Raw genomic sequence first — 19,991 nt, forward strand, 5'->3', positions numbered from 1 at the left:
CACTGGGTGTTGTACATAAGTGAATTCTGCTCCAGAAACCAATATTGCACTGTATGTTCACTAACTAAAATTCAAATTAAAAAAAAAGTAAAAAGAAAAAAACTGTTCTGCTAGATTTTGGATCTGAGAATAAGACAATAATATGTATTGAAGTGTTAATATTTTTCTTAAATCCTTCTTATTTTCTTTTCTTGCTGCATTTTAGATATCTTGTATGGTTCTTTTTTACTTATTGGAACACTCATTTGTTGGAATAATATTTTACATGTATTATTCTATAAGTATTTTTTTCAAACCATGGCTCCTTGTTTTCCTTTGAAAACTATCACAGCTCTCTGTGAACATTTCACCAATGGCAGAGAATTTCGAAAACTTGATTTTCCTTGCCCTAAAAGTATGTAAGCCCTCTCTATAGGACACCCAAGACAATTTCACTCAGAGTTTGGGAGGCCTCTCATCCAGGCCAGGTCTTCTCCTCTCCTAGTGGATAGGAGATCTAACTTCCACTTGACAAATAGTTTAAAGCATGCACATGTGTACTTAACCTGCATTCCCAAAGGAGACTAGTGTGTTAGTTACACATGTAGGCCTTGGGGTCAGATGGACACAGATTTAAATGCCAGCTCTGCCATTTGTAGACTAAGTGACCCTGGACAAATTAATTTTGTTAAGCTTCAGTTTCTTCAAGTAAAATTGGATGATAATAATAATTACTTTATAGACTATTAACTGAATAAAAATGAGATCATATATCCAGGTCACAGTACCTGGCACATTGTAAAGGTTATATAAATGTTAGTAAATACTGTTATCAATATTATTTCTTAAGGAGTATAAATTCAAACTCACTTTCACTTCATACTTATAAAAGCTTTGTTGAGAGAAAATATTGAAAATATTGAGGTGTGATTGAGTTTTATTTCTGCATTGGAGAATGGAGACATTCTCCAATTAAGGTAGACCACAAAGAGCTATATATGAGAACTGAATTTTCCTGGCCATCTACAGATCCATTTTTATCATATTATGCATTGTTTTTATGTCCTTGGCCGACATAGTACAATGTTATAGACTCAACTCTGGTTGTATTCACTACGTCAACATAGTTCATTAGATTATATACAGAGCTTGTCTAGGGAGTGTGTGGTAATCAATTGGGCTGTTCAGAATAAATATTCACCTTTTTATCCTTCCAAGGCACATGGTAACCTCTTCCCTCTTTCAAGTAATAAGCATGGCCACATGGCTTGCTCTCAGCAATGAATTAATGAAATCTGAGTCAAAACGATGTGTGGGGGTTTTTTTGAGAGAAAGATTTAAGAGCCAGTGCACAGTTCATTGAGTTCCCTTTTCCCTGCTTCAGTGATTATGGTGAATGGATATAAAATCTTCTTTGGTTTGGATGTTTGAGTTACTAATAGAGACTCTAGCCTATATGCAATGGATATACAATGTGAGTGAAAAATAAATTTTGTCAGGAGAAGCCACTAAGATTTTGCTGATGTTGTTACTACATTATAATATAGCCTATCCTGATTGATATAGGGATTCACAGGGGGAAAAAAAGTACTATTTAGTCTTAGTATAAGGAATAGATCTACTTCGTGTGCACAAATGGTTTGTTTTTATTTTATGGATATTGCCCAAGTATGTAAGTAACATTGTCATATCCTTTCCTTGGCAGACAGAAAGCTTTGAGCCAACCTTATTTGTGAGCCAAGTGTAGCAAAAGTAAAAGATCTCTCAGTAGGATTTTACATTCTAATTTCATCTCAGACTTTTCTTGTTCTGTCTCATTTTTCTTAAACCTTCTTTTTCTTATCTGCTGATTTAGCATGTTATTTTATGCTGTCATATTGAACACACTTATGTAAAGTTACCTAAATCCTTACAGGAAAAAGATGGGGGCATATATATAATTAAATATATACATAAGTATATTGCCTAATGTTTTAGTAAAAAAGATTGAAACATGTGATATGCAAGGTGCTTCACCTTATCTTTCAGTTTTGCGTTTCCTGAAATGGCCTAATGGCTCAGACGCCACTGTTATTCTGGTGTCTCTCCTGGGGCTCATTGATCGCCCTTCAGAATAACACAGAATTAGGATTCAGAAATCTAAATTCTAGTTTTATTTCACCACAAACTACGTATGTAATCACCAGCAACCCACTTTCTGCTTGAATCTCTACTTCCTCATTTGTAAAAGTGAGGGCTTTAAAGAAGATTTTAAGTTTATGTTATTTATGTTCAAATTATGTTAATTTATATGAAAAAAAGGCATGAGGGGATAGATTAATCTATCTCTATTACGTGGGGAAAAAACCACAAATGTGATTTCCTGGGACTAAATTTGCTATTTTCCATTTAATCATGCTTTCCTTCAAGAAATATTTCTTGTAGCCTATGTGAAAGAAAGATACTACAAGGTTACAGAGAAGCAAAGGATACAATTCCTGGCTGCTGCAGTCAATTACAATCAAATAGGCTGATAAAACATATGCAGGTAATACTTGTGAAAAATTCAACATCTATTACAAAGTTAATATGAGATAAAGAGGCAAAGAGGTTGGATCAGAAATAAAACTTTTAGGAATGAGACAGAGACTGTTTATGGGATAAGGTTGTCAGAGAAGGCTCCCTTATAAACTGATTGGATTTGCAGGGCATGGACAAAGAACGCAGGCCAATGGAGTGTACACAGGGGTGAGGTCGGATAACAAGGCATTTAGATGGGACCTTGAGAAGACCACCCTCGCTGCAGCAAAGGGTTACCTTGGGGAATGTCTTGAGAATATGGAAAAGAAAAAGAGCAAAGGAGATTAAGATGGAGTGGTTATCCTAGTGTAAACAGATTTTTACTATGTGTCTGTCAGGAAATAATGCATTGAACTCAAATCTTTGAGGATGATTGAAATAATTGGTGGGTAATTATAAGTTCATTTAAATACTATAGTTGCTTAACAAATAATGTGAGTGATGTGGTTTTACCCTTTAAGTCATAAAGTTGCTAATGAGCCCAATTATTTCAAATTATCATAAATTTCATTTCCCCATGGACTGTTGGTAGAAGAGAAAGGTAACATGATAGCCTACGAAAGATGAAAGCAATTATGTTTCTTTTACTCATTGTCATAGAATAATTTTAAAATGTTTGCCAAGGGCTTCAAACTTTTTGTTAACTGACTGTAGTCCTTTGTAATAGAAATAAGAATGAAACAACTCTACTGCTGTGAAAATGGTGGGGGAAAAAGGAGCCAAGGAGTGCGTAGTGACCTGTTACCATAGAGGAATAAAAGGGAATACTGTTAATGAAAAAAATTCAAAATCTTGAAGTAATGAAATCAAAGTGGTAAAGAATTCACATTTTGGTGAGGTCAGCGTTCTGCACGATTTATAGGAGATACATATGTTTCTTTCAAAATGTGGGTGGAGGAATTAAATGTAATGGGGAGAAAACTTTTGCAAGGGCTCATTCTGTTTTCCTCTTCATGTTAATGTTAAATGGAGGGTGCTGTGGGTCACCCACATCATTTCCTCTTTGTTTGCAGTCATTGTGCCCTAATGGGAAAAATGCTCACAGAAGTCTTCATGACGCAGTGTCAGTTCCCCGCCCTTTCCCCCAAATCTTTTCATCAGAACATTTACTATAAGTTAGACTTATGTACTGAACAAAGAAACTCGCATTTTATGCCATTATTTAAAAAAATAAATTATAGGCTCTCAAACCTCTGCTATGGGTGGGTTCTCACTAACAATATGTGTTAAAATAAGTCCATATTCCAAGATCAAATTTACAAAATTTGGATCTGTTTTTAATTAAACCAAACTCTTCCTGAGTGAGAAATTAATAGTTAAAATGAATGATTAGAATAAGAATTGTCTCTTATAAGGCTGGTAATGCCAAATTCTTTGAACTGGCTACCACAAAGCTCCTACCCTGACTGCTGGGACTAACTGAATCCAAACTTAATCAAATCAATCATACCAAGAAAAGGAACACCACCAAAAGTTTCATTTGCAAGACCACAGGACACTAATAGAATTTATGGAAGGTTTGAATTAGTATCTCAGTAAGACCTGTCCTTTTTAATGACACTTCCTGAGGGAGAAAGACTGAGAGCTACTACAATGTGATCTAAGAACCAATTTTACTTTTAAAATAATTGGTATCACTGTATTATAGTGGAAAGTGCTTGGGAAAGAACAGAATGGTAAATACAGCAGTATTCCTCAAAGATTAAAGGCATAAGAAATACCTGGGAATCTTTTTCTTTTTTAAAGATTTTATTTATTTATTTATTTGAGACAGAGAGAATGAGAGAGACAGAGAGCACATGAGAGGGGGGAGGGTCAGAGGGAGAAGCAGGCTCCCTGCCAAGCAGGGAGCCCGATGCGGGACTCGATCCCAGGACTCCAGGATCATGACCTGAGCCGAAGGCAGTCGCTTAACCAACTGAGCCACCCAGGTGCCCCCTTTTTCTTTTTTAATTAAAAAAATTTTTTTATTAACATATAATGTATTATTTGTTTCAGGGGTACAGGTCTGTAATTCATCAGTCTTACACAATTCACAGTTCTCACCATAGTACTTACCCTCCCCAATGTCCATCACCCAGCCACCCCATCCCTCCCACCCCCCTCCACTCCAGCACCCCTCAGTTTGTTTCCTGAGATTAAGAGTCTCTTATGGTTTATCTCCCTCTCTGGTTTCATCTTGTTTCATTTTTCCCTCCCTTTCCCTACGAAATTCTCAAATTCCTCATATTAATGAGATCATATGATACTTGTCTTTCTCTGATTGACTTATTTCACTTAGCATAATACCCTCTAGTTCCATCCACATCATTGCAAATGGCAAGATTTCATTTTTTTGATGGCTGCATAATATTCCATTGTATATATACATATATACCACATCTTCTTTATCCATTCATCTATTGATGGACATCTAGGCTCTTTCCATAGTTTGGCTATTGTGGACATTGCTGCTATAAACATCGGGGTGCACATACCCCTTCAGATCCCTACATTTGTATCTTTGGGGTAAATACCCAGTAGTGCAATTGCTGTGTTGTAGGCTAGCTCTATTTTCAACTTTTTGAGGAACCTCCATACTGTTTTCGAGAGTGGCTGCACCAGCTTGCATTCCCACCAGCAGTGTAGGAGGGTTCCCCTTTCTCCACATCCTCACCAACATCTGTCGTTTCCTGTCTTGTTAACTTTAGACATTCTGACTGGTGTGAGGTGGTATCTCACTGAGGTTTTGATTTGGATTTCCCTGATGCCGAGCAATGTTGAGCACTTTTTCATGAGTCTGTTGGCCATTTGGATGTCTTCTTTGCAGAAATGTCTGTTCATGTCTTCTGCCCATTTCTTGATAGGATTATTTTGTTCTTTGGGTGTTGAGATTGATAAGTTCTTTATAGATTTTGGATACTAGCCCTTTATCTGATATGTCATTTGCAAGTATCTTCTCCCATTCTGTCGGTTGTCTTTTGGTTTTGTTGACTGTTTCTTTTACTGTGCAAAAGCTTTTTATCTTGATGAAGTCCCAATAGTTCATTTTTGCCCTTGCTTCCCTTGCCTTTGGCGATCTTTCTAGGAAGAAGTTGCTTCGGCTGAGGTCAAAGAGGTTGCTGCCTGTGTTCTCCTTTAGGATTTTGATGGACTCCTGTCTCACATTGAGGTCTTTCATCCATTTTGAGTCTATTTTTGTGTGTGGTGTAAGGAAATGGTCCAGCTTCATTCTTCTGCATGTGGCTGTCCAATTTTCCCAAAACCATTTGTTGAAGAGACTGTCTTTTTTCCATTGGATATTCTTTCCTGCTTTGTCAAAGATGAGTTGACCATAGAGTTGAGGGTCCATTTCTGTGCTCTCTATTCTGTTCCATTGATCTATGTGTCTGTTTTTGCGCCAGTACCCTACTGTCTTGATGATTACAGCTTTGTAATGGAGCTTAAAGTCCAAAATTGTGATGCCACCAGCTTTGCTTTTCTTTTTCAACATTCCTCTGGCAATTCGGGGTATTTTCTGGTTCCATACAAATTTTAGGATTATTTGTTCCATTTCTTTGAAAAAAGTTGATGGTATTTTGATAAGGATTGCATTAAATGTCTAGATTATTCCACGTAGCATAGACATTTTCACAATATTTGTTCTTCCAATCCATGAGCATGGAAGGTTTTCCATTTCTTTGTGTCTTCCTCAATTTCTTTCATGAGTATTCTATAGTTTTCTGAGTACAGATCCTTTGCCTCTTTGGTTAGATTCATTCCTAGGTATCTTATGGTTTTGGGTGCAATTGTAAATGGGATCGACTCCTTAATTTCTCTTTCTTCTGTCTTGTTGTTGGTGTATAGAAATGCAAATGATTTTTGTGCACTGACTTTATATCCTGCTACTTTACTGAATTCCTGTATATGAGTTCTAGCAGTTTTGGGGTGGAGTCTTTTGGGTTTTCCACATAAAGTACCATATCATCTGCAAAAAGTGAGAATTTCACTTCTTTGTTATTTCTTTTTGTTGTCTGATTGCTGAGGCTAGGACTTGTAGTACTATGTTGAACAGAAGTGGTGAGAGTGGACATCCCTGCTGTGTTCCTGACCTTAGGGGGAAAAGCTCTCAGTTTTTCCCCATTGAGTATGATATTTGCTGTGGGTTTTTCATAGATGGCTTTTATGATATTGAGGTATGTGCTCTCTATCCCTACACTGTGAAGAGTTTTAATCAAGAAACGATGCTGTACTTTATCAAATGCTTTTTCCACATCTATTGAGAGGATCATATGGTTCTTGTTCTTTCTTTTGTTAATGTATTGTATCACATTGATTGATTTGTGGATGTTGAACCAAACTTGCAGCCCAGGGATAAATCCCATCTGGTCGTGGTGAATAATCCTTTTTAATGTATTGTTGGATCCTATTGGCTAGTATTTTGGTGAGAATTTTTGCATCCATGTTCATCAGGGATATTGGTCTGTAAATCTTTTTGATGGGGTCTTTGTTTGGTTTTGGGATCAAGGTAATGGTGGCCTCATAAAATGAGTTTGGAAGTTTTCCTTCCATTTCTATTTTTTGGAATAGCTTCAGAAGCATAGGTATTAATTCTTCCTTAAATGTTTGGTAGAATTCCCCTGGGAAGCCATCTGGCGCTGGGCTCTTGTTTGTTGGGAGATTTTTGATGACTGCTTCAATTTCCTTAGTGGTTATAGGTCTGTTCAGGTTTTCTATTTCTTCTTGGTTCAGTTTTGCTGGTTTATACATCTCTAGGAATGCATCCATTTCTTCCAGATTGTCTAATTTGCTGGCATAGAGTTGCTCATAATATGTTCTTATAATTGTTTGTATTTCTTTGGTGTTGGTTGTGATCTCTCCTCTTTCATTCATGATTTTGTTTATTTGGGTCCTTTCTCTTTTCTTTTTCATAAGTCTGGCCAGGGGTTTATCAATCTTATTTATTCCTTCAAAGAAAAATTTCCTAGTTTCATTGATCAGTTCTACTGTTTTTTGGTTTCTATTTCATTGATTTCTGCCCTGATGTTTATTATTTCTCTTCTCCTGCTGGGTTTAGGCTTTATTTGCTGTTCTTTCTCCAGTTCCTTTAGGTGTAGGGTTAGGTTGTGTATTTGAGACCTTTCTTGTTTCTTGAGAAAGGCTTGTATTGCTATATACTTTCCTCTTAGGACTACTTTTGCTGCATCCCAAAGGTTTTGAACAGTTGTGTTTTCATTTTCATTTGTTTCCATGAATTTTAAAAATTCTTCTTTAATTTCCTGGTTGACCCATTCATTCTTTAGTAGGATGCTCTTTAGCCTCCATGTATTTGAGTTCTTTCCAACTTTCCTCTTGTGATTGAGTTCTAGTTTCAAAGCATTGTGGTCTGAAAATATGCAGGGAATGATCCCAATCTTTTGGTACTGGTTGCGACCTGATTTGTGACCCAGGATGCGATCTATTCTGGAGAATGTTTCATGGACACTAGAGAAGAATGTGTGTTCTGTTGCTTTGGGATGGAATGTTCTGAATATATCCATAAAGTCCATCTGGTTCAGTGTGTCATTTAAAGCCTTTATTTCCCTGTTAATCTTCTGCTTAGATGATCTGTCCATTTCAGTGAGGGGGATGTTAAAGTCCCCCACTATTATTGTATTATTATCAATGTGTTTCTTTGATTTTTTTATTAATTGGCTTATATAACTGGCTGCTCCCATGTTAGAGGCACAGATATTTAAAATTGTTAGATTTTCTTGTTGGATAGACCCTTTAAGTATGATGTAGTGTTCTTTATCATCTCTTATTATAGTCTTTGGTTTAAAATCTAATTTGTTTGATATAAGGATTGCCACCCCAGCTTTCTTTTGGTGTCCATTAGCATGGTAAATGGTTTTCCAACCCTTCACTTTAAACCTGGCGGTGTCTTTGGGTCTAAAATGAGTCTCTTACAGACAGCACATTGATAGGTCTTGTTTTTTTTATCCAATCTGATATCCTGTGTCTTTTGATTGGGGCATTTAGCCCATTTACATTCAGGGTGACTATTGAAAGATATGAATTTAGTGCCATTGTATTGCCTGCAAGGTGACTGTTACTGTATATTGTCTGTGTTCCTTTCTGGTCTATGTTGCTTTTATGCTCTCTCTTTGCTTAGAGGACCCCTTTCAATATTTCTTATAGGACTGGTTTGGTGTTTGCAAATTCCTTTAGTTTTTGTTTGTCCTGGAAGCTTTTTATCTCTCCCTCTATTTTCAATGACAGACTAGCTGGATATAGTATTCTTGGCTGCATATTTTTCTCATTTAGTGCTCTGAATATATCCTGCCAGTCCTTTCTGGCCTGCCAGGTCTCTGTGGATAGGTCTGCTTCCAATCTAATGTTTCTACCGTTGTAGGTTACAGACCTTTTGTCCAGAGCTACTTTCAGGATTTTCTCTTTGTCTCTGAGACTTGTAAGTTTTACTATTAGATGTCAGGGTGTTGACCTATTTTTATTGATTTTGAGGGGGTTCTCTGTGCCTCCTGGATTTTGATGCCTGTTTCCTTCCCCAAATTAGGAAAGTTCTCTGCTATAATTTGCTCCAATATACCTTCTGCCCCTCTCTCTCTTTCTTCTTCTTCTGGGATCCCAATTATTCTAATGTTGTTTTGCTTTATGGTATCACTTATCTCTCGAATTCTCCCCTCGTGATCCAGTAGTTGTTTATCTCTCTTTTTCTCAGCTTCTTTATTCTCCATCATTTGGTCTTCTATATCACTAATTCTCTCTTCTGCCTCTTTTATCCTAGCAGTTAGAGCCTCCATTTTTAATTGTACCTCATTAATAGCCTTTTTGATTTCGACTTGGTTAGATTTTAGTTCTTTTATTTCTCCAGAAAGGGATTCTCTAGTATATTCTATGCTTTTTTCAAGCCCAGCTAGTATCTTTATAATCGTCATTCTGAGCTTTAGTTCTGACATTTTATTAATGTCTGTATTGATTAGGTCCTTGGCAGTCGGTACAGCATCTTGTTTTTTTTTTTTTAGGTGAGTTTTTCCATCTTGTCATTTTGTCCAGAGGAGAATAGATGAATGAGGGAACAAAATGCTAAAAAAAATGCTAAAAGGGTAACAACAACCCCAGAAAAATATACACTAGGCAAATCAGAAGAGACCCAAAACCGGGGGGAAATGAAAGGGGAAAAAAAAAAAAGAATATGAGCAGGCTGGTGAAAATAACAGGGCCACACACTAGATTCTGGGAGGCAAGAAACTCCCTCCCAAAATTTTAAAGAAAGAAAAACATATATATACAAAAATAAGGGTAAATGCGACAAAGGGATGGAATATGAGTGTAAAGATGAAAAGTAAAAAAGATTTTAAAAAAGGAATTGATAATATAAGAAGTTGGTTGAAAAAAATTTAAAAAAATTAAAAAAAAAAAAGGAATGTGATCAGGTAGGGGACTCGGACAATGTCATACACTAGATTTAGGGTATATTTTGGTCTGTTAGAAGAAACTCTATCCCAAAATTTAAAGAAAGAAAAACTTATATATATACAAAAAATAAGGTTAAAAACAAACCTGGGAATCTTTTTAAAATTCGGTTTTTACTTTATTAGGTCTGGGGCCTAACAACATCACAGGTATTGGTGATGCTACTAGTCTGTGGAATTGTCTTTTGAGTAACAAGGGGATAAATAATATAGACCTGCAACAGTTCCTTTCTTACAATGTGACTTTGAACCTGTGTCTTCAGCTATAAAATGGACAGTGAACAACAATGTCATAGGGTCACTGGAGGGGTAAGTGGGATTGTGAAGTGCTCAGCAACATTGAACTTAGAAAGGAGCACAGAACAGAGAGCAGAGAACATGGGGAGTAATGCTGGTAACTAATATACAAATTGTGCTATCTTCTCAATCCCATGACACTTTATATGTGTCATTAACTGTGGACTCTTAAAAGTGAATTGCTAATGAGAAGAGTGAATCATTTTCTATGTTCAGTTTCTGAGATTTCTCTTCTGAAAAACTACGTTTCCAAATATTAATTTGCTTTAAATGATTGCCCATACAAACCCTTCCTCCATAAACTTTACCTGAAAAAAACAAAAAGCCTGCCAAATAAGACTCGAATGGCTCTTTTAAAATTATTGGATAAAGGTTTAAATCACCAGAGGTTGCATCATTATGGGTTATTATTTGAGAATTGTTTGACTTCCATAATATGAAGTTATTCTCAGAGGAGTATGATTAGAATAGAAACCAGATGTGTTTTTCAGGACTTTACTGAAAAAAAAAAAAAAAAGATAAACAAGTAGAATATTAATATAAGAATGACCTAAGGAGGTTTCCAGAAACTTGAAGCATAAGTATGACAGAAAAAGTGTACATGTGTGCATTTATGAGTGAGAAAGAGAAAGAGCAAGAGACAGAAAGAGAGAGGAAAAGAGAATAAAAAGTGTGGAGGAGAGGGGCACCTGGGTGGCTTAGTTGGTTAAGCATCTACCTCTGGCTCAGGTCATGATCCCAGGGTCCTGGAATTCAGCCTCACATCGGGCTCCCAGCTCAGTGGGGAGTCTGCTTCTCTCTCCCCCCACTCCGTGCTCTCTCACTCTCTCTCAAATAAATAAATAAATAAATAAAATCTTTAAAAAAATATGGAGAAGAAAAATGCAGAGGACAAATAGGTTAAGAAACAGTTTCAGAATTTAAAACACTGCCAAGAAATTTGAAATCTCTGTAAGCATGTGGTATCACCAAGGAAATAGCATAATTTAATTTCAACTGTAAACTAAGAAAGTAAAAAGCAGGACAAGATGGTCTCTCAATCTAAAGGGAATAAGTACTAATGAGATGAGGACAATTGTGGAAAGAAAAAAAAAAATCCCCCTTTAAGCTTAAAATATGACATGATCTGGTTATAGTAAAATAATCCAGAATTTTTTTTTTATCCTTTATCTTCCTTTTCAAGGGGTAAAAAGAACAATAATGTTTCTGATGCTTTTGAGTTTGCTTCTTGGTTTTATATTTGATTATGTTAGAAATAAAGTATCCTTATTACCATAATATGTCAACATTCTGAGTGGAATAAAATGAAATGGAAGGCATGAAGGGAGGGAAGGGAGGAGTACATCATAAATAATTTCATTACCACTTATGACTTGTCTTTAATTAGCCCTTTAGTTGTACTAAGAACTAGAATTATCCTCTTTTAATTCTATTTATTGAAGGGAAAAATAATAAAATGAATGTTATCCTAATAAAGCATCCTATCTTAGAATACTTTATTATTTTTTTAAGATTTTATTTCCAAATAATCTCTACTCCCAATGTGGGGCTTGAACCCACAACCCCAAGATCAAGAGTCACACACTCCACCAACTGAGCCAGCCAGGCACCCCAACATACTTTAAAATATAGTAAAACTTCATTCATTTAGAGTCCCTAAATTCAAAATTTGCTAGCATTCAAATTGAGTTTGGATTGAAATTTATCTTTTTGCTTTGCAGAAATTTCCCAGATAGTGCAAATTAATATGATAAATCAGTTATCACAGGAAATTTAAAAACATTTAAGAGAGAAAGCAATTTTCAGTACTTTCATATCCACATTTACAGAAGCTGATAAGCTATTTCCGTATTTGTCTTATGGATAAAATTAAACTAGATAACAGTTTTATTTATTACAAATATAGTACTTGGCATTAATAAACAGTATTGCTTTTAAAGTATGCTATAATTTGGATTTTCACTAATTTAGCACCTTTCTAAATTCATGATACAACGTTTCCAACTTCCAAGCTACTTAGGCTAGGAAACCAAAGCTATAATCATGTGTAGCCAAAAAATTCTATTAGAAAGAAATCAGTCTTGTTTTATTGTTCTTTTGGCACTATCAAATGAATGATATAGTTGTCCTTTTGCCCCCACCCCCAAATTAACCTATTTTCTTGCCATTAGGCAAAATTTTAGTTTTTAACATATTCTTTTTGTTGTGTAATCTACATGCTGATGTGAACTACTTCACTCCAACATTCCTCTATTAGCATATTTTTTTCTACAGAAGGAAATATAGACTATAGAAGCAATTTTCTTTTAAGTAAAATAATCAAAGAGGTACTAAGTATTAATTTTTTTTAAATGCCAACATTGTTATTAAGAAACTTCTTTCTCAGTGTCACCAGAATTGACTGAACACTGTACCCTAACCTACATTTTGACAAATTTAAAACCCACTTATGGCTGAAATCAAAGAATAAAACTGTTTTAGGCTTTTATAATAACATAGCTTGAGTTCTGATCACTTCATGGGGCCTATGACATTTTGAGTGTCATAGACATTCATAATTAGAAAAATGAGGGAGGATGGCCCTTAACATTTTCGTCAAAACACTTAATACTGCCATGAGAAAAACTTTCCTTTTGCACCAGAGTTCCTTAAAAAGAGATTCTGTGGGCGCCTGGGTGGCTCAGTTGGTTAAGCGACTGCCTTCGGCTCAGGTCATGGTCCCGGAGTCCTGGGATCGAGTCCCACATTGGGCTCCCGGCTCAGCGGGGAGCCTGCTTCTCCCTCTGACCCTCTCCCCTCTCATGCTGTTTCTCTCTCTCTCTCTCAAATAAATAAATAAATAAAATCTTTTAAAAAAAAAGAGAGAGATTCTGTTTCTACTTCCACATTTTTGTGGTAATTGATTTGCAAGATGCTTACTGGTTCTCATTGCAAGGGAGTAAGAGGTCCAGATCACTCTGAGCCAGACTGAGTGGAGTTTTGGTTTATACCATTCCTCTTAGATAGACTTTCCAACTGCCTGATTTTCCCATCCATTGCTCTCCCAAGCTTCCTTAGCTATGCAAAATGGCACTACTATTTATCCTGTTGCAAATGTCAGATATCTGGAATTGAATCTTGACTTCTTCTTGTCTCTCAGATTGGTTTCTTCTTGTTTTATTTTTTCCCTCTCTTCCCCTATGATTGAGGAGGATTTCTTCTCTGTTAGTCCCTTTCCCTACCAAGAAGAGAAGTGGGGAGGAAGTGTATCTCCCTTCACCCCAAATCTAGTGAGAGAGTAGTGTTTGAGAAATATTGAGGACCACAGAGGATGTTGGGAACAGAAGATTTTATATGAGAAAAAGAAGACTACAGTTTTACTCAGGAAAAATGGGGGTGTTACTGAGGACTTTTGTGCAGAAAAATAACATGATTACAACTGTGCTTTAGAAAGATTAACCTGATAGCAATGCATAAAATGGGTTGGAGGTCGGAAGGAGGAGATGCAAGGAGGTGACTTAGAAATAGAGTTGACATGAGAAAAAACAATTACTTGCCTTAGGATATGAAGGTGATAATTGATAGGCAGAAACAGGTGTGGAAGAAGTGGTGGTGGTAGAATTGATAACTTTTGGAATTGATTAGATGAAGAAGGAGGACTAAGTATGACTAAATTAATATTAAATACCATTGAGAGGAAAACTTGAGTAATATTTAAAGATAGCAAGAATGTTTAGCTTGAAGAGAAGCCTAAGGAGAAGTATTAACGCCCTTTCTCTTATGCATGAGTTATTTTGTTAGCTACAGGTTTATAAGAACCTGTAATTTAATGGATACCTGGCTTTTCATGGATGTATCTTTATACTAAAATTGTTGAACTCCATTAACAGTCTTCTCTTTCTTTGCTATCATAATTATCTTTATTCTGCCTCCTTCCACTACTTTTGAAAAGTTCATCTGCTGTTGGGGTGCCTGGGTGGCAAAGTCAGTTGGGTGGCCGACTTTTGGTTTTAGCTCAGGTTGTGATCTCATGGTCAGGATATTGAGCACTCAGCTAGGAGTTTGCTTGAGTTTCTCTCTCCTTCTCCCTCTGTCTCTCCCCCTCCACTCTCACCATGTGTGTGCACTCTCTCTCTCAAATAAATAAATAAATCTTAAAAAAAAAGAAAAGTTCATTTGCTGCTAAAAAGTACTGGTTTTAAAGCTAATGAATTAAAAAAATAAACCAACTTTGTTATTAACACATTGACATTTATGAAATATTTTTAAAAATTTTTGTTGCTAGTTTTACCCCATATTTTGCTGCCTTGCTATGTAGACAATGAATATGGAGCCAAAGAATGACAACTTAAAGCAAAGAATGTAATAACCCTAATTGCACAGGGTCTTTGTTGTTTTTCATGATATTCTCCTAGGGGTGAAGCAAAATTCTCTCCCTACCCATTATAATGCTTTTCAACTGTTAAGAGTGGCACTATTTTAAAAGTAGGCACTAATGTATAGCACTGAATCAAGGAGACAGATTCTTTGTAAAGTTAAGCATTAATTTAAGTGGAGTCAAGCCAATTAAGAGTGAACTGCATAATATAACTTCTATATAGAAATTTCCAAATTGAAAAAATAAAGAACTAATAACTCTAGAGATCTTGCTCTAGGTCTAAACTTGCATAGTAATTCAGAAAAGTAATAATATATTTTGAAGAACTTTAACTTTAGATTAGCATTTCAGAGAACTTTTTATAAATATTAAATTAAATAAAACAAACTTTTATAGACAAAGACACAAAAAGTCAAGTTACATTTGTAAACTGAGATATTTATATGGTTGAGTCATAGGCACACCACAATTTTGAACATATGACTCAGACTCTGTACCTTATATACAATTAGTTTTAAAATGTTAGGGCATTATGCCAAGAATAACCACAAAGTTTACATGACTGAGGATTTATAGGGACCCCAGCCTTGCTCATTTACTTTTGAGATTTTACTCCCGAGTTTAAACCACTGTCTTTGCCCAGGTCCATCAGGTTTGGAGCAGACACACCTATACTTCAACTTCTTATTACACTTAGAATAAACCAAAACTCCTATTACCATGACCTTCAAAGTTCTTTAGGATCTAGCCTCTGCCTACTTTTTCAGTTTCATTTGTATCTCACTATTCTCCCCATTGCTCATGGACTTCATATACATTGGCCTTCTTTCAGTTCTTCGAAGTTCCAGGAAGCTTAAAATTTACCTCCCCAGACAGGACTTTTCTACTTAAAGTAGGTCCCTCTACTCAGTTACCCCTATCTCCTTGAATATCTTCTTTGCATCCTAATATCCACCCCCAATTTACACCACAGATTTATGTGTTTATGTTTGTTCCCTCACTGGAATGCATACTCTGTAAGGTCAGAGTATTCTCCCGGAATATTCCTTCCAGAGTATTCACCATTGTATCTCCAAAACTCTAGGACAACATTTGGTACCAAGTAGCTATTTGATAAATATTTGTTTAGTGAGTAGATCAAGGAAGTAAGTAATATTGGTTGTATGGCATAATCCAAAGTTGGGGCTAAATTTATGGAATGGAAAAAAAATTATGGAAAGAGACTGACAGAAAAGATGAAGATAAATCCATAGTGTGATGCTAGCTGTGGGAATATAGTAGAAGTAGGTCTTGTACCATAATCTCAAATATGCAAGAAATAACATATAAATTATGTTTATAAATCAACCTTGTTTCAACTTTGAGAATGTTACCCCCCAGGTTGGTAAAAAACTTAACCTCCATTGTTCCTGGGTTACCCTCTTCTGCCTCAAGATGGGGTAGGATTCAGAGACAAGGCAAAGCCCTCTAGTTTTTGAGTCATTTGTCTACTCTTGTTCCTTCTGGGTGTTCCCTGACTCTGCTCACACAGTTCCTTCAGGTATGGGCCTCCTGCTGCTTTCAGATTTCTTTTCAAAACAAGGGAAATCTTTGAGGGGTACTTAGGGCCCCATCTGTTTAGACACATGAGGCAGTCCTTACTCTCTGGAGTTTGCTGCTTCTGCTTGTGTGCTACAGTGTTTCCAGAAATATAGGAGCTTGGCTCCCCAAGTAGACTTCTCTATGCTCCTTTCACAGTACTTAGCACAACACTGTGAGGTGGATTCAGGCTTTATACAACTCAGGAAGTGTATGTGACATTTTTCCTCCCCCATCTTTCCTTTCCAATTACAAAGTTTGGCTATCTTTTTGAAAATATGAAGAATAGAAAAAACAAGATAAATGAACATAATTTAATATTACATAAACTTATTCCTGATCATGTCACCCTTTTGCTTAACATACTCTAATAGCTTCTTATTGCTTTTAGGGTGAAGATCAGACTCCCTAACATAGCACAACAGGATCCTGCCTGCCTCTCCCGCCTCTCCATGCACCGCAGTCCTTTTCATTCCCTTTAATAAAACCATACTGGTGTTTCATCATTGAAAAAACATGTTCTCTTTAAATACAGGGTCTTTGTACATTTACAGGTACCTGTTCACCTGCTTAATTCCCACTCACCCTTTAAATTGCAGCTTTACTGGCATTACTGCAGGGAAAGTTTCCCTACTGCCACCTGTTGTGGACACTCATAGCACCATGTAACTTTTCTATATAGTACTCCCTGATGGTGACTTTCTCTCATAAGATGAAAAATGGGCAGAAGACATGAACAAACATTTCTCCAAAGAAGACATCCAGATGGCCAACAGACACATGAAAAAATGCTCAACATCACTCAGTATCAGGGAACTACAAATAAAAACCACAATGAGATACCAACTCACAGCAGTCAGAATGGTTAAAATTAACAAGTCAGGAAAAAACAAATGTTGGTGAAGATGCGGAAAACAGGGAACCCTCTTATACTGCTGGTGGGAATGCAAGCTGGTACAGCCACTCTGGAAAACAGTATGGAGGTTCCTCAAAAAAACTACCCTATGACCCAGCAATTGCACCAGTAGGTATTTACCCAAAGGATACAAACATAGTGATCCAAAAGGGCACCTGTACCCCAATGTTTATAGCAGCAATGTCCACAATAGCCAAATTATGGAAAGAACCCAGATGTCCATCGACAGATGAATGGATAAAGAAGATGTGGTATCTATATACAATGGAATATTACTCAGCCTTCAAAAATGAAATCTTACCATATGCAACGATGTGGATGGAACTAGAGGGTATTATGCTAAGCAAAATAAGTCAATCAGAGAAAGACAATTATCATCTGATGTCACTCATATGTGGAATTTAAGAAGCAAAACAGAGGATCATAGGGGAAGGGAGGGAAAAATAAAATAAGATGAAATCAGAGAGGGAGAAAAACCACAAGAGACTCTTAGTTACAGGATACAAACTGAGGGTTGCTGGAGCGGAGGTGGTGGGGGGATGGGGTAACTGGGTGATGGGCAGAAAGGAGGGCATGTGATGTAATGAGCACTGGGTGTTATATGCAACTGATGAATCACTGAGCTCTGCCTCTGAAACTAATAATACATTATATGTTAATTAATTGAATTTAAATAAAATAAAATTTAAAAAAAACCCAGAGTGTTACCCCATCTAGAGATACCTAAAGATACTCTTGGTTTCTGGACAATACTTTTTAAAGTATAAGTATAATAAGGGCATAAATGAAGTCTTCATTACAGCTGTGGTGTTAGTGAAACAGGTTGTGGGCCTATCTTGAATTAATTATTTTCCATTAGGAAAACGGATAATCAAAAGTTAGTTTTATTTATTTATTTATTTTTAATTTTTCTTTAAAAGATTTTATTTATTTATTTGTCAGAGAGAGAGCGCGCGCGAGAGCATGAGCAGGGGGAGGGGCAGAGGGAGAAGCAGGCTCCCCGCTGAGCAAGGAGCCGTAAGTGGGACTCGGAAGTGGGACTCGGAAGTGGGACTCGGTCCCAGGACTCCGGGATTATGACCTGAGCCGAAGGCAGATGCTTAATCAATTGAGCCACTCAGGCGTCCTGATAATCAAAAGATTTAAATATAGTTCCCTTGTTGAGAAGCCACTTGTTAATATTTTGGGGATTATATTTTCAAATCACAGAGTACAATAGCATCTAATGAACTTAAAGTGAATAGATCACAATTTTGTGCTTTGTTTCCAATTTTACAGTTAACCCTATAGAGCAGATTTTAAGGAGGCTCTAGCAGTCTCTATCAACAAAGTATCCATTTCTCTTCAGTCTTGAGCATTTAATTAGTGAATTTTGACTTTTAATCTATTGATTCCTTAGTTTAAAATCTGTATGGTCCGTGTGGAACAGATGGATTTAGTAGCTCTTGAATATCTTTACATGTGAACTGTTAATAATTTTCACTTCTTTAGAGAGAATATCCAAGTTCTAGGAGTTCTGACACTGCTCCTTATTGTTGCCTGTAGGGCTATGATTCAGAACACAGTAGCATCATACTTTCTTTCCCTTCTCCTCTTCCTCCTTTTGGAGAAATACATGGTAGAGTATTTTAGAGTGACCTATTCAACAGATGAAATTAGAGAAGGGCCCACCCTCCTCTGCTCTAGTAAACTTATAAATTTCAAAATCTGGTGCCCGAAGAGTAACTCGGTACATTTAGACTATTCCATGTTCTTGAGTCTGTTCCCCAAAAGCATAGAAATCACATACACTATAATCTGAGTGAAAGGACTTAATTTTCTTTTCCTATTTGGTCTATATGCACCACCTGGTGGTAAAATAGTGCATTTCAAGTGGTGTGTGTGTGTGTGTGTGTGTTTGTGTGTGTGTGTGTGTGTTGGGGGTATTAACATGGGAAAGAGAATTTCAAAAAACATTCCTAAATATTGATTTAGATTTATAATGCAATTATTTTGCAGCAAATATCTAATAAAACACTAGAACACTACTATATATATAATGCCAGAATAGGAAGTAAAGGAGAGAATAACTCATGTTGGAAACTATAATAGCTTTCTCTTATTTACGTTAACTATAGCTCTTATAATTCCATCCTTACATAAACATTTATTTATTGTGCTAATGTTCTTATTGAGGCAAGAGTCAAACACTGATAACCAGTGTAAAACCATTTTCTTTATTTTTAATTTTCAAGGATTATAATCTTTAAAAGTATGCAATCTTTTCCTTATATTAGTAGTTAGTACAAGTCAAAGTCACAGAATTTTAAAACTACAAGGCACCATAGAATCATTTAGACTAATGCACTAATTTTACAAATGTAGTAGCTGAGACTCAGAAATGCCAAGTGACTCGCCCAAAGTCATACTGGTAATTAGTGGCTCAGCTCAAATAAGAAACTAGGTCTTCTCACTTTCCGTCTAGGAATATAAAATCTAAAAATTATACTCATATACCGTGGTAAAATACCTCTGTATGAAAAGATACGCACTTAACTTGGCCACATAGTGCTTCAGAACACTAAGATGTGAGTGTAATGTAATGTAATGTAATTAACACAGGCTAGTTTTGTTCTAAAATTCTGAGTGCAAAGAAGTAACAGTAGAAATGCACATATCATAAAGCTATGGAAAAGGTTTTCTAACTAGCAAAAATCCCTTTTATATATGTTCAAAAGAATATTTTTCAACTTATATACAACTCCGATGTTGTAAAGATGGTGTAAAAAATTCCCTTTCCCCTTTTAACTGCTTCAGAATCAGAGATCTGTTTCTACAAAGTAGGTACCCACTGGTAGATTTAGGCATAAACCATGTTCATAGCTCCCTCTCA

At 36.2% G+C, this 19,991-nt stretch overlaps 1 protein-coding gene across 1 annotated transcript in view; it reads right to left on the minus strand.

Annotated features, from left to right (window-relative positions):
* FAM227B (family with sequence similarity 227 member B) overlaps positions 1-19,991 on the minus strand; it is a 207,468-nt gene that overhangs the window by 55,012 nt on the left and 132,465 nt on the right. Inside the window, 2 exon segments of the mRNA XM_044917859.1 lie at positions 3,959-3,968; positions 6,589-6,603. Coding sequence (XP_044773794.1) covers positions 3,959-3,968; positions 6,589-6,603 — 25 coding nt within the window.

This window comes from Neomonachus schauinslandi, chromosome 9 (assembly GCF_002201575.2).
Source record: "Neomonachus schauinslandi chromosome 9, ASM220157v2, whole genome shotgun sequence".
Lineage (NCBI taxonomy): Eukaryota > Metazoa > Chordata > Mammalia > Carnivora > Phocidae > Neomonachus > Neomonachus schauinslandi.